This window comes from Gymnoscopelus microlampas (genome assembly GCF_963454915.1).
Source record: "Gymnoscopelus microlampas genome assembly, chromosome: 12".
Taxonomy (NCBI): Eukaryota; Metazoa; Chordata; class Actinopteri; order Myctophiformes; family Myctophidae; genus Gymnoscopelus; species Gymnoscopelus microlampas.
In genome coordinates, this window is record NC_139949.1 from 54,700,548 (window position 1) to 54,713,019 (window position 12,472).

General features: G+C 42.4%; 1 protein-coding gene across 1 annotated transcript; it reads left to right on the forward strand.

Annotated features, from left to right (window-relative positions):
- Positions 1 to 670: 670 nt before the first annotated feature.
- Positions 671 to 7,167, forward strand: LOC311057611 (complement C1q-like protein 3). The gene is made up of 5 exons (XM_084074609.1): positions 671 to 759; positions 1,766 to 1,895; positions 3,283 to 3,429; positions 4,781 to 4,909; positions 6,614 to 7,167. The coding sequence occupies exons 2-5, from the start codon at positions 1,781 to 1,783 to the stop codon at positions 6,901 to 6,903; spliced, it is 681 nt and encodes a 226-aa protein (XP_083930735.1). The 5' UTR covers positions 671 to 759; positions 1,766 to 1,780; the 3' UTR covers positions 6,904 to 7,167.
- Positions 7,168 to 12,472: the final 5,305 nt, after the last annotated feature.

A 12,472-nucleotide genomic window follows, 5' to 3' on the forward strand; every position in this document is an offset into this window, starting at 1 on the left:
AGATAATAAACTTCAACATCTCAAAATCAGTCAGGCTGACTGCTCAGACACCCGAGGGTTAATGGAAGATGTGGTCAGAACTGACACACAGAGGGTTAAATAGAAGTTATAGTCAGAATGAACTAATACAGACACACAAAGGGTTAAATAGTTGACAGTTTGCAGATGTTTGGCAGAGATGTGATGACTTGGCAACATGTTTATGAGGGCGAGTCAGTACACTCTCTTCCTGTCTCTCTCTGTGTGTGTGTGTGTGTGTGTGTGTGTGTGTGTGTGTGTGTGTGTGTGTGTGTGTGTGTGTGTGTGTGTGTGTGTGTGTGTGTGTGTGTGTGTGTGTGTGTGTGTGTGTGTGTGTGTGTGTGTGTGTGTGTGTGCGCGCGCGCGCACGCGTGCGTCTCTCTCTCTCCCTCTCTGTATCTACCCCTCTGTCTGTCTGTCTGTCTGTCTGTCTGTCTGTCTGTCTGTCTGTCTGTCTGTCTGTCTGTCTCTCTCTCCCTCCCTCTGTGTTTCTCTCTCTCCCTCTCTACCCCCCCCCCTCTCTCTCTCTCTCTCTCTCTCTCTCTCTCTCTCTCCCTCCCTCTGTGTTTCTCTCTCTCCCTCTCTACACCCCCCCTCTCTCTCTCTCTCTCTCTCTCTCTCTCTCTCTCTCTCTCTCTCTCTCTCTGAGCGTGTGGGAGTTTTAGAGTTGGTGGAACTGTTTCTAAGATTGAAGCAGCTTTGGTTTGTCCTTGTTGTTCTTTTCTCTTTCTTCAGAACCAGGTAAGACTATCTTTGTTCTCTTTGTGAAAAGCTTTAAGTGTTTAGTTTAAGAGTTATCAGTATACACCATGGGATACGTGTTGTGGAGGTTTTGTTGGCTGCTGGAGATGAAGTTGGCTATAACAATAAAAATAATAATAATCTCTCATGCTCCCTGAATGAATAAAGCGGTGTTGGTTTTCTTAAAGAAGTGGCTCTAGCCAGTCAGCTGGTGGAAAGTGTTTATAAACCATGTGTTTCACCCTGGGCTGTTCCGTCATCCGGAGTGACTGTAAGCCAAATTGTTGACCAATCTGTAAAATAAATGCTTACCAATAGTAGTGGCAGCGGTGGCCTAGTGGTTAGAGGGGCGGCCTTGATACCGGAAGGTCCCTAGTTCGATTCCCCAATTCATCACATCAATCATGAATCACCGCTGAATAGCCCTTGAGCAAGGCTTCCATGCAGGGTCCGGCTGGAAACAAGCTTCGTGCTTAGTCCGACACCCTGGGTAAACAACAAACTTTGCTTTGCTTTGCTTTTGTGGTATATTGATACACATTTATGGACTTATAGAGCCCAATTTGAACACACACACACACACACACACACACACACACACACACACACACACACACACACACACACACACACACACACACACACACACACAGAGATAAGTTTGGATACTGAGTGGTCTACAGCACATTCCAGAGAACACTAGATGTCCAGTACAAAGGATGCTTCCCAGAGGGCATCTGACCTTAGCTGACCTCTAGGATCTTGGGGTGTTGTTCTTCTGCACAATGGACACACACACACACACACACACACACACACACACACACACACACACACACACACACACACACACACACACACACACGAAGAGATGACGTCCTTTGTTTTGATTCTTGGGGTTCTTAGAAAGTCAAATAAAGATATCTCCATTTCCCCCTGAATGAACCAATCAATGTTAGGGTCTGAACATCCAATAAATACAAGGTGTCCTGTTTGTTGTCTTCAGAGTCTGGACTTCACCATGAAGGCTGCTTTGCTTCTGTTCCTGTTCTGTCTGGCTGAGGCTGATGACCTCCGCTATGAGGTCAAGCTGATGTTCCAACAGCTGAAGAGCAACCTGGAAGGACAAACTGCAGGTTAGGACGTTTACCTTTCAAACATGACATGAATCATTTTAATGTCTTTCTTTTGTGACACTTTTTAAGTTGCTTGATTCAATATTTAGATATTTGACATTCATTTGATCAGACGTTGTGTTTTTTCAATTACTTTCTGCATTTGTTTTGTATAATTCTTTCGGAAAATAAAATAAAATAAAACTAGAAAAAGTGCTCCTCGGAACACAGGTCTCCGCCAGGTCAGGTAGGTTATTGTACAGCAATGTTAAGAATTGGCCAATCAGGATGGAATATGACGACGGGGCACGGTGGCGCAGTCGGTAGCGCTGTCGCCTAACAGCTAGAAGGTCCTGGGTTCAATTCCCGCCGGGGACGTTGTGGGCGCTGGGGGCGTGTTCTCTCCTCCGCGTCATCAGTGCCCATACCCTAGGTGGGGTTGGTGAAAGGGCCTTTCTGTGTGGAGTTTGCATGTTCTCCCCGTGTCTCATAGGGTAGTTAATACCCTCACAAAAACATGCAGTAATCCTGGTCTCTATACTGCCTCCTCCTGGTCAGCCGGGGCGCCTGATGGAGGGGAAAGGAACTGGTTTGAATAACGTGTTCCTTCCACGCGCTACGTCTAACCAGGGAACTTCCCCCCTGTCGGGTGATAAGAAGCGGCCTGCTTGCTCCTCATGCATTGAAGGAGGCATGAGCTTCAGCTTGGGCTCTCCCTAGGCTGGCAGAGGGAGAGTAGCGCCCAGGATTACATAGGCAATTGGCACTGGGTGAAAAAATATGGGTTACAAAATCGTGGGATAAAAATTATAAGGAAAAAAAAAGGATGGAATATGACAAATCAGATGGATACGTCTTGATCACTTGACTGTAGAGATCATTTGTACTGATTTGCATGATGTTTGGACAACATTTGTAGGAGTAATATAAAAATAAAATGTTTTGCATAAATCTACCTCCTGGTGGCGCTATTATGGGGCAATGTTGTCAAATACATTTAAAAAATCAAGGCTTCAAGAAGTTGTAAACGTACAACGTGGAATGTGTTTCAAATGTTTCATCATTTCACCAGTGGTGTAAAGTAACTAAAACATTACTGTACTTAAGTACACTTTTGAGGTATTTTTCTCTTCTCTTCTTGTAGATCTGCTATTATCAAAAGAGTTTTATACATTTGTAAACTTGTGAAACGGGACATTCTGCATAATGACTACTTTCTACTTTTGGTACTTTAAGTACATTTTGATACCAATACTTTTCTACTTTTACTCAAGTAATGTTTTAATACCGAACTTGTACTTGTAACTGAGTATTTCTACATTGCAGTATTAATACTTTTACTTAAGTACTTTTTTTCCACCACTGAATTTCACATATCAGTTTTCTCTGTGATTATTATTATTTTCAGATATGGCTTCCAGACTGACTGCGAGTGAAAACAAGACAGAAGAGCTGCAGACCAGACTCACTGAGAGTGAAAACAAGATAGAGGAGCTCCAGCTCAGACTCAGTGACAGTGAGAAGCTAGTGGAGGAATTGCAGAAGCTCAAATCAGGTATTGAGAATATTCTAAAAAATAGTCTAAAAAGTCTGAACTGATTCTGTCAAGAATGATATTTCTCATAATAATAAAAAAAAACTATTTGAAAGTAATAATCTAATCAATTTGCTTACAACTAAAAGGTTTTTGTTAAAAGGTTTAAAGCTCTATATTGTGATAGTAATCATTGCTATAGATAGAGTGTTTGTTCAGTAACAGTTTTAAATAGATCTATCTGTTCATCTGTTTAATAAAGTAGGTAGCTGATATATTGCACTTTCACCTTAGCGCTAGGTATACTCTTAGTTGCTTGTTTTAGAAAAGAATGCACTTAATACTTCTGGTGATTAGTAGTTTTCTTGCCTACCTATGTTGAATGCACTTAGTAAGTTGCTTTGGAAATGTAATGTCAGATGCGCTATAAAAGGCAGATGTGAAGAGGAGGCCAAGGAAAAACTTTTGCCCTGCATTTTATAGCGCCACCAGGAGGCCGACTTATGTAAAACACATATTCTGAGATTAAGCCTTCAGAATGTATCAAAAGTTCACGCAAATCGCTACACATGATCTCTATAGTCATGTGAACAAGACGGATCTGTTCGATTTTTCATATTCCATCCTGATTGGCTCAGATTGAAGTTTGCAGGTGTGGCCCGTTTTGATCAAAATACAGCAAATCATGAACACAGCGTCCGATTGCGGTGAAACTTTACACGCACATTCGCACTACGTTGACAAACACATGCCCCCCTTTTAACATTGCCCTATTATAGCGCCACCAGGAGGCCAAATTTTGCAACATTTTTCTTTTTTATATTAGCCTACTCCTACAAATGTTCTCCAAACATCATGCAAATCGGTACACATTATCTCTGTAGTCAAGCGATGGTTCCGTCCGATTTTTCATATTCCATCCTGTTTGGCGAATTCCGAACATTGCTGGCCCACAATACCTGACCTGTGCTCCGAGGAGCACTTCTTGTAGTTGTGTATTGTTTTTGCTCTTGGTATTTTTTGTATTTTTTGTTACTGAGTGTTACAGCACTTTGGTTCAACACTGTTGTTTTAAATGGTGTTCTATAAATAAAGTGGATTGAATAGAATGTTGTATTGTAGACACTGTTTAGTTTGTCTTGTTGAAGCTGTAATGTAAGCTACTATAACACACAACACAACACATTCTTTTTTTACAGTAGCAAAATTAGCAGATCTACAATCCCATAATGTGTCACACTACAACACCATGTTGTGAGCTTGTAGATCTGCTATTCTTGGTACGATGAAGTATATACTGTAAGGCTTGAGGGTTTATTATAATTTATGCTTTTGTATTATTAACAGTTGTTTCATGTTCCTGTGTTGACAGACAAACCACAGGTGGCTTTTTCTGCTGGTCTGAGTAATAATGGTGATGTTGGACCATTTACTTCTGACACCACTCTGGTCTATAGGAGGGTCTTCACCAACATCGGCAACGCATACAATCCATCTACAGGTAGGTGGAGATTTTAACACTATCTTGTTCTGACCCACAGGTTGAGAAGCAGTGCTTTAAGTGGTGTTAATGAACTTGACATAATTACAGTAATTAACTCACCAACTAATTACACAGTTTACATATGGTTGTTGTCAGGTCAAACTGTTACTTTTATGGAAGCTTTTGTTCCAATGGATCTCACACACACACACACACACACACACACACACACACACACACACACACACACACACACACACACACACACACACACACACACACACACACACACACACACACACACAGCGTTTTATTATAGGTGGGGGGAAAACAGATCTACAAGCTCACAACACCATGATGTGATATGAGTTTGTAGATCTGCTATTTGTGCTACTTTTATGTGACACTGTCATATGAAGAAGTATAAAGTAGGACATTAATTCATGAAAAAACATAAACAAGATGAAATGTGGAGATACAAGGTTTCTGCCCAACAACAACAATATCTATCAGATCTAAGTTTTATTTATTATTATTATTATTGTCTCGGCCAGACCGAAAGGCATGGCGAGAGAGTATGTTTTGCACCCCGTCCGTCCGTCCGTCCGTCCGTCCGTCCGTCCGTCCGTGGACAGCTAATGGGCCTGTTATAGCGCCACCAGGAGGCCGCTTTTTGCAAAACACATATTTTGACAGTACTCCTACAGATGTTGTCCAAACATGCAAATATCACACAAATCGGTGCACAGTATCTTTATGGTCATTACACAAAACTGGTATTTCTTATTTTTCATATTACATTTAGATTTAAAAAAAAAAAGTATCTAAATGTAATATGAAAAATATGCTCTGTTTTGAACAAAATGCCTCAAATCATGAACACAGCATGCAATGTCCCTGAAATTTTGCACGCACATTCCCACTAGAACCAGAAAGAAATGCCACTTCAAAATTTTCAAATCAGCCTCATGGTGGCGCTATAACAGGCTGATTAGTGTTTTTACCCATAACTGCACCGATCTGTATAAAACTTTGTATGCAAACTCCCTAGAGGCCAAGGAAAAACCTTTGCCCTGCATTTTTCACATCTGCCTTTTATAGCGCCACCAGGAGGCTTACTTATGTAAAACTTTTTTTTTATATTACTCCTACACATGATCTCTATGGTCATGTGATCAAGACTGATGTGTTTGATTTCTCACATTCCATCCTGATTGACTAAGATTCACATCTAAAGTTTGCAGTATTGGCTTGTTTTGAACAAAATGCCGCAAATCAACAAGCGTCCGATTGTGGTCAAACTTTGCGCGCACATTCACACCATGTTGAGGAACAAAGGTCTAATTTAGCAAAACACATTGTTAGAACAAAATGCCTCAAATCATAAATGCAGTGTCCGATTGCTGTGCACGGCCTAGGACAAAAATGGCACCCTTTTCACATTGGCCTATTAGTAGCGCCACCAGGAGGCCACAATAACCTGTGCTCTGAGGAGTAACTTTTTCTAGTTATTATTAAATTAATACAGTCACATAATACAATAAATCTTGATATTTTCACATTGAAATAAGAATATTCTCAAAAGTGTGTGTGTGTGTGTGTGTGTGTGTGTGTGTGTGTGTGTGTGTGTGTGTGTGTGTGTGTGTGTGTGTGTGTGTGTGTGTGTGTGTGTGTGTGTGTGTGCGTGCGTGCGTGCGTGCGTGTGTGTGTGTTGTCTGACAGGTATCTTCACATCTCCTGTTAAAGGAGTTTATCACTTCAGGTTCACTGCAGCTCACTATGGAGGACCATCACCACAGTTTATGGCTATCCAGATGTATAAAAATAATCACAGTATTATGCTTAACACTGGATACAATAATCATGGAGACTGGGAATCCATTTCTAATGGAATGATCATAGAGCTGGAGGAGAGAGACACAGTTTACATGAGATTACCTTCTGGGAAAAGGCTCTATGATGGCTCAAACAACCACAACATGTTCAGTGGTGTTCTGGTCTATTCTATGTAACACTGTTACTGGTACCATTACTTTATAGAGTGTATTATATGTAACACTGTTACTGGTACCATTACTTTATAGAGTGTATTCTATGTAACACTGTTACTGGTACCATTACTTTATAGAGTGTATTCTATGTAACACTGTTACTGGTACCATTACTTTATAGAGTGTATTCTATGTAACACTGTTACTGGTACCATTACTTTATAGAGTGTATTCTATGTAACACTGTTACTGGTACCATTACTTTATAGAGTGTATTCTATGTAACACTGTTACTGGTACCATTACTTTATAGAGTGTATTCAACACTGAGACCATTACTTTATAGAGTGTATTATATGTAACACTGTTACTGGTACCATTACTTTATAGAGTGTATTCTATGTAACACTGTTACTGGTACCATTACTTTATAGAGTGTATTCTATGTAACACTGTTACTGGTACCATTACTTTATAGAGTGTATTCAACACTGAGACCATTACTTTATAGAGTGTATTCTATGTAACACTGTTACTGGTACCATTACTTTATAGAGTGTATTCTATGTAACACTGTTACTGGTACCATTACTTTATAGAGTGTATTCTATGTAACACTGTTACTGGTACCATTACCTTATAGAGTGTAATCTATAATACTCATATTCATTCAAATAATAAACTCATATTCAAAAGCATTGATGTCTGTTTATTATTTGTTTTACTGATTATTTTTTATAATCTAAATGATTCTTCTAGAATGATTCAATAACTAACTTTTAGATGGTTTTAGATTAGTCTGTAGAGGTTGATCCGGGCATTTTGTGGTCATTCTGTAAAGGTTGACCCATTCCGTGGTTCCACCACTGACCCATTCTGTGGTCAGTGATGGGAAAAGTACTTAAATGTTTGTGAAAGTCCGGAATTAAAAATGTGCTTGAGTAAAAGTACAAAAGTTGTCAAAGGTCAAAATGTACTTAAAGTACCAAAAGTAGAAAGTACTCATAATGCAGAATGTCCCATTTCACACGTTTTGAAATGTATAAAATGTATAAAAAGCTTTTGGAAATAGCAGATCTACAAGCTCACAATGCATAGCATTGTGAGCTTGTAGATCTGCTATTTTCAAATGGCTTATAGGAAAAGAATTAGCTTAGCTTTAAGCTAGCCTTATGCTAAGGAAACTAAACTTAGTTACATTTAGATTAACCATTTTCAAACGGCTGAAATGTATATAGGGCTGAAGTATATGTAAAAGGAAATAATAAAAAAGTAACAAATACCTCAAAATTGCACTTAAGTAATACTTAGTTACTTTCCACCACTGGAGTCTCCTAGCTTGGGTGGAGAGGCTCTGGCAGATGCTGGAAAGGTTTAAGCCATTTAGACCGGGAACGCATCTGTGTGTCATTTTTACATTTCTTTGGCTATTCAAAAATAGCAGATCTACAAGCTCATAGCGTGGCACTGAGTGCCGTGCTATGAGCTTGTAGATCTGCTATATCTGCTATCTCTGATTCTCTGCTAAACTCCAAAGTGAATGATCGTGAAACTTTGTGCAAATCTTTGAATATAATGTTTTTTAAAGCGAACATTTGAACTCTTTTCTAGTTTTTTGAAAAAAGTCAAGGAGCCCCAGAATGATGTTATTTGGCCGCGGACCCCCATCTCAAAATATGTTGTTCCAGGGACCCCCCAGAAGCAAAGATTTGAGTTACAAATTTTCGCTTTTTAAAAAGAAATATATTTATTCAAAGATTTGCCACACATTTTCAAGATTTCTCAAAAAATAGCAGATCTACAAGCTCATATCGCGGCTTGTCATAGCCTGGCACTCCAGCGGTGGCTCCTCCGCATGTCAGCAGAGACAGAACAATACTTTAACCAGCCTGTGTGCTCTTTGGCCAAAACCCTCCAACAACCAGTCTGTGGTATAATGTCCTTCAGGCTGGATCACCAAACAAAGTTCTTATTCCTGCACTGCTGATTGGTGTTAAAGCTCTCTGTAGTTTCTCAAGCTGTGTTCCGTGAGCAGAAATAACGGAGCAGAAATAAGACTTCCGGTTGACGATCTCTTCAGAATAAGAGTACCCTCTAGAGTAAAAAGAAACCATTGAAAACCATTGAAAAACGGTTCATTTGCACATTAAAACTATAAATTAAGCATTTAAACGAAGCTAGAAAACACATATTATGTATATTTGTAATAAAAAAAGTGTTTAACTGTTTTAATAACATAAAAATGTATCTAAATGGATAAATGCTGTTCACTGGAGTGCATAGACTTCACAAATTGGACGCTGGACACGAGACAGCTATTTGTGGCGGCACTTGTGACATACGCACGCGTTCAGGGAGACCCCCTCTACAACGTCACACTCTCCGCTAAGCCAGACAGGTGTATTTGGAAAAATGGCGGGCCGTCCAGTGAGGTCAGGGGTCAGAAAACAGTCATTTTTAGTGCATAGACTTCACAAATTGGGCGCTGGACACAAGACAGCTATTTGTGGCGGCACTTGTGACATACGCACGCGTTCAGGGAGACCCCCTCTACAACGCCACACTCTCCGCTAAGCCAGACAGGTGTATTTGGAAAAGTGGCGGGCCGTCCAGTGAGGTCAGGGGTCAGAAAACAGCCATTTTTAGTGCATAGACTTCACAAATTGGGCGCTGGACACGAGACAGCTATTTGTGGCGGCACTTGTGACATACGCACGCGTTCAGGGAGACCCCCTCTACAACGCCACACTCTCCGCTAAGCCAGACAGGTGTATTTGGAAAAATGGCGGGCCGTCCAGTGAGGTCAGGGGTCAGAAAACAGCCATTTTTAGTGCATAGACTTCACAAATTGGGCACTGGACACGAGACAGCTATTTGTGGCGGCACTTGTGACATACGCACGCGTTCAGGGAGACCCCCTCTACAACGCCACACTCTCCGCTAAGCCAGACAGGTGTATTTGGAAAAATGGCGGGCCGTCCAGTCAGGTCAGGGGTCAGAAAACAGCCATTTTTAGTGCATAGACTTCACAAATTGGGCGCTGGACACGAGACAGCTATTTGTGGCGGCACTTGTGACATACGCACGCGTTCAGGGAGACCCCCTCTACAACGCCACACTCTCCGCTAAACCAGACAGGTGTATTTGGAAAAGTGGCGGGCCGTCCAGTGAGGTCAGGGGTCAGAAAACAGCCATTTTTAGTGCATAGACTTCACAAATTGGGCGCTGGACACGAGACAGCTATTTGTGGCGGCACTTGTGACATACGCACGCGTTCAGGGAGACCCCCTCTACAACGCCACACTCTCCGCTAAGCCAGACAGGTGTATTTGGAAAAATGGCGGGCCGTCCAGTCAGGTCAGGGGTCAGAAAACAGCCATTTTTAGTGCATAGACTTAACAAATTGGGCGCTGGACACGAGACAGCTATTTGTGGCGGCACTTGTGACATACGCACGCGTTCAGGGAGACCCCCTCTACAACGCCACACTCTCCGCTAAACCAGACAGGTGTATTTGGAAAAGTGGCGGGCCGTCCAGTGAGGTCAGGGGTCAGAAAAGGGCCTTTTTCAGTGCATAGACTTCACAAATTGGGCGCTGGACACGAGACAGCTATTTGTGGCGGCACTTGTGACATACGCACGCGTTCAGGGAGACCCCCTCTACAACGCCACACTCTCCGCTAAGCCAGACAGGTGTATTTGGAAAAATGGCGGGCCGTCCAGTGAGGTCAGGGGTCAGAAAACAGCCATTTTTAGTGCATAGACTTCACAAATTGGGCGCTGGACACGAGACAGCTATTTGTGGCGGCACTTGTGACATACGCACGCGTTCAGGGAGACCCCCTCTACAACGCCACACTCTCCGCTAAGCCAGACAGGTGTATTTGGAAAAGTGGCGGGCCGTCCAGTGAGGTCAGGGGTCAGAAAACAGCCATTTTTAGTGCATAGACTTCACAAATTGGGCGCTGGACACGAGACAGCTATTTGTGGCGGCACTTGTGACATACGCACGCGTTCAGGGAGACCCCCTCTACAACGCCACACTCTCCGCTAAGCGGGAGAGGTGTATTTTGAAAAGTGGCGGGCCGTCCAGTGAGGTCAGGGGTCAGAAAACAGCCATTTTTAGTGCATAGACTTCACAAATTGGGCGCTGGACACGAGACAGCTATTTGTGGCGGCACTTGTGACATACGCACGCGTTCCCAGAGACCCCCTCTACAACGCCACACTCTCCGCTAAGCCAGACAGGTGTATTTGGAAAAGTGGCGGGCCGTCCAGTGAGGTCAGGGGTCAGAAAACAGCCATTTTCAGTGCATAGACTCCACAAATTGGACGCTGGACATGAGACAGCTATTTGCCGTGGCACTTACTATTACTTACTTACAATTATAACAATCTGTTCTTGCTTACAGTTGACCGCTGATCATTCAGGCTACAGTCACAATTTAACAAAAAAATGTGTAGATTAATATCACAGACTGAGGTTACCTGTTGTTGTCATGTCACTGTGACGCAGTGTTAATTTTTATTTCGTTTTAGTCATAGTCTTTTGAATAACATTTAATTTAGTTTTAGTCATATTTTATTCACCTTAAATGTTTGTTTTAGTTTAGTTTTAGTCGACTAAATATAATACGATTTTAGTCGACTGATTTTGTCGTCAAAAATGTATTTTGGCGGGCCTTGATGGCATCGTAATGCTACATTTTACACTTGGTTGCATGCTGAAATTAGCCAATCTACTGCTGTGACTTCACCAAATTAAATGAAATACCTTTTAAAAAGTTCTATTGATGTCACCTCCTTATGACTCCATAATAAATCAAACCTACTCATTGGCTTTTTGGAAGAGGATGCAAGTCCCAGGAAGTGCCACAGAATATCATCAGGAAGTTTTAAAGCATCTTCTGTGTATACAGTACTGTTGCACTAAGTCTATGCACTAAAAATGGCTGTTTTCTGACCCCTGACCTCACTGGACGGCCCGCCATTTTTCCAAATACACCTGTCTGGCTTAGCGGAGAGTGTGGCGTTGTAGAGGGGGTCTCCCTGAACGCGTGCGTATGTCACAAGTGCCGCCACAAATAGCTGTCTCGTGTCCAGCGCCCAATTTGTGAAGTCTATGCACTAAAAATGGCTGTTTTCTGACCCCTGACCTCACTGGACGGCCCGCCACTTTTCCAAATACACCTGTCTGGCTTAGCGGAGAGTGTGGCGTTGTAGAGGGGGTCTCCCTGAACGCGTGCGTATGTCACAAGTGCCGCCACAAATAGCTGTCTCGTGTCCAGCGCCCAATTTGTGAAGTCTATGCACTGAAAAAGGCCCTTTTCTGACCCCTGACCTCACTGGACGGCCCGCCACTTTTCCAAATACACCTGTCTGGCTTAGCGGAGAGTGTGGCGTTGTAGAGGGGGTCTCCCTGAACGCGTGCGTATGTCACAAGTGCCGCCACAAATAGCTGTCTCGTGTCCAGCGTCCAATTTGTGAAGTCTATGCACTAAAAATGGCTGTTTTCTGACCCCTGACCTCACTGGACGGCCCGCCACTTTTCCAAATACACCTGTCTGGCTTAGCGGAGAGTGTGGCGTTG

What these genes read in the sequence shown, in the direction of transcription:
- LOC311057611 (XM_084074609.1), top strand. Translation starts at nt 1,781, where the DNA reads ATGAAGGCTGCTTTGCTTCTGTTCCTGTTCTGTCTGGCTGAGGCTGAT. An exon ending in CCTGGAAGGACAAACTGCAG is followed by an intron (nt 1,896 to 3,282) that starts GTTAGGACGTTT and finishes TATTATTTTCAG; the next exon opens with ATATGGCTTCCAGACTGACT. An exon ending in CGCATACAATCCATCTACAG is followed by an intron (nt 4,910 to 6,613) that starts GTAGGTGGAGAT and finishes GTTGTCTGACAG; the next exon opens with GTATCTTCACATCTCCTGTT.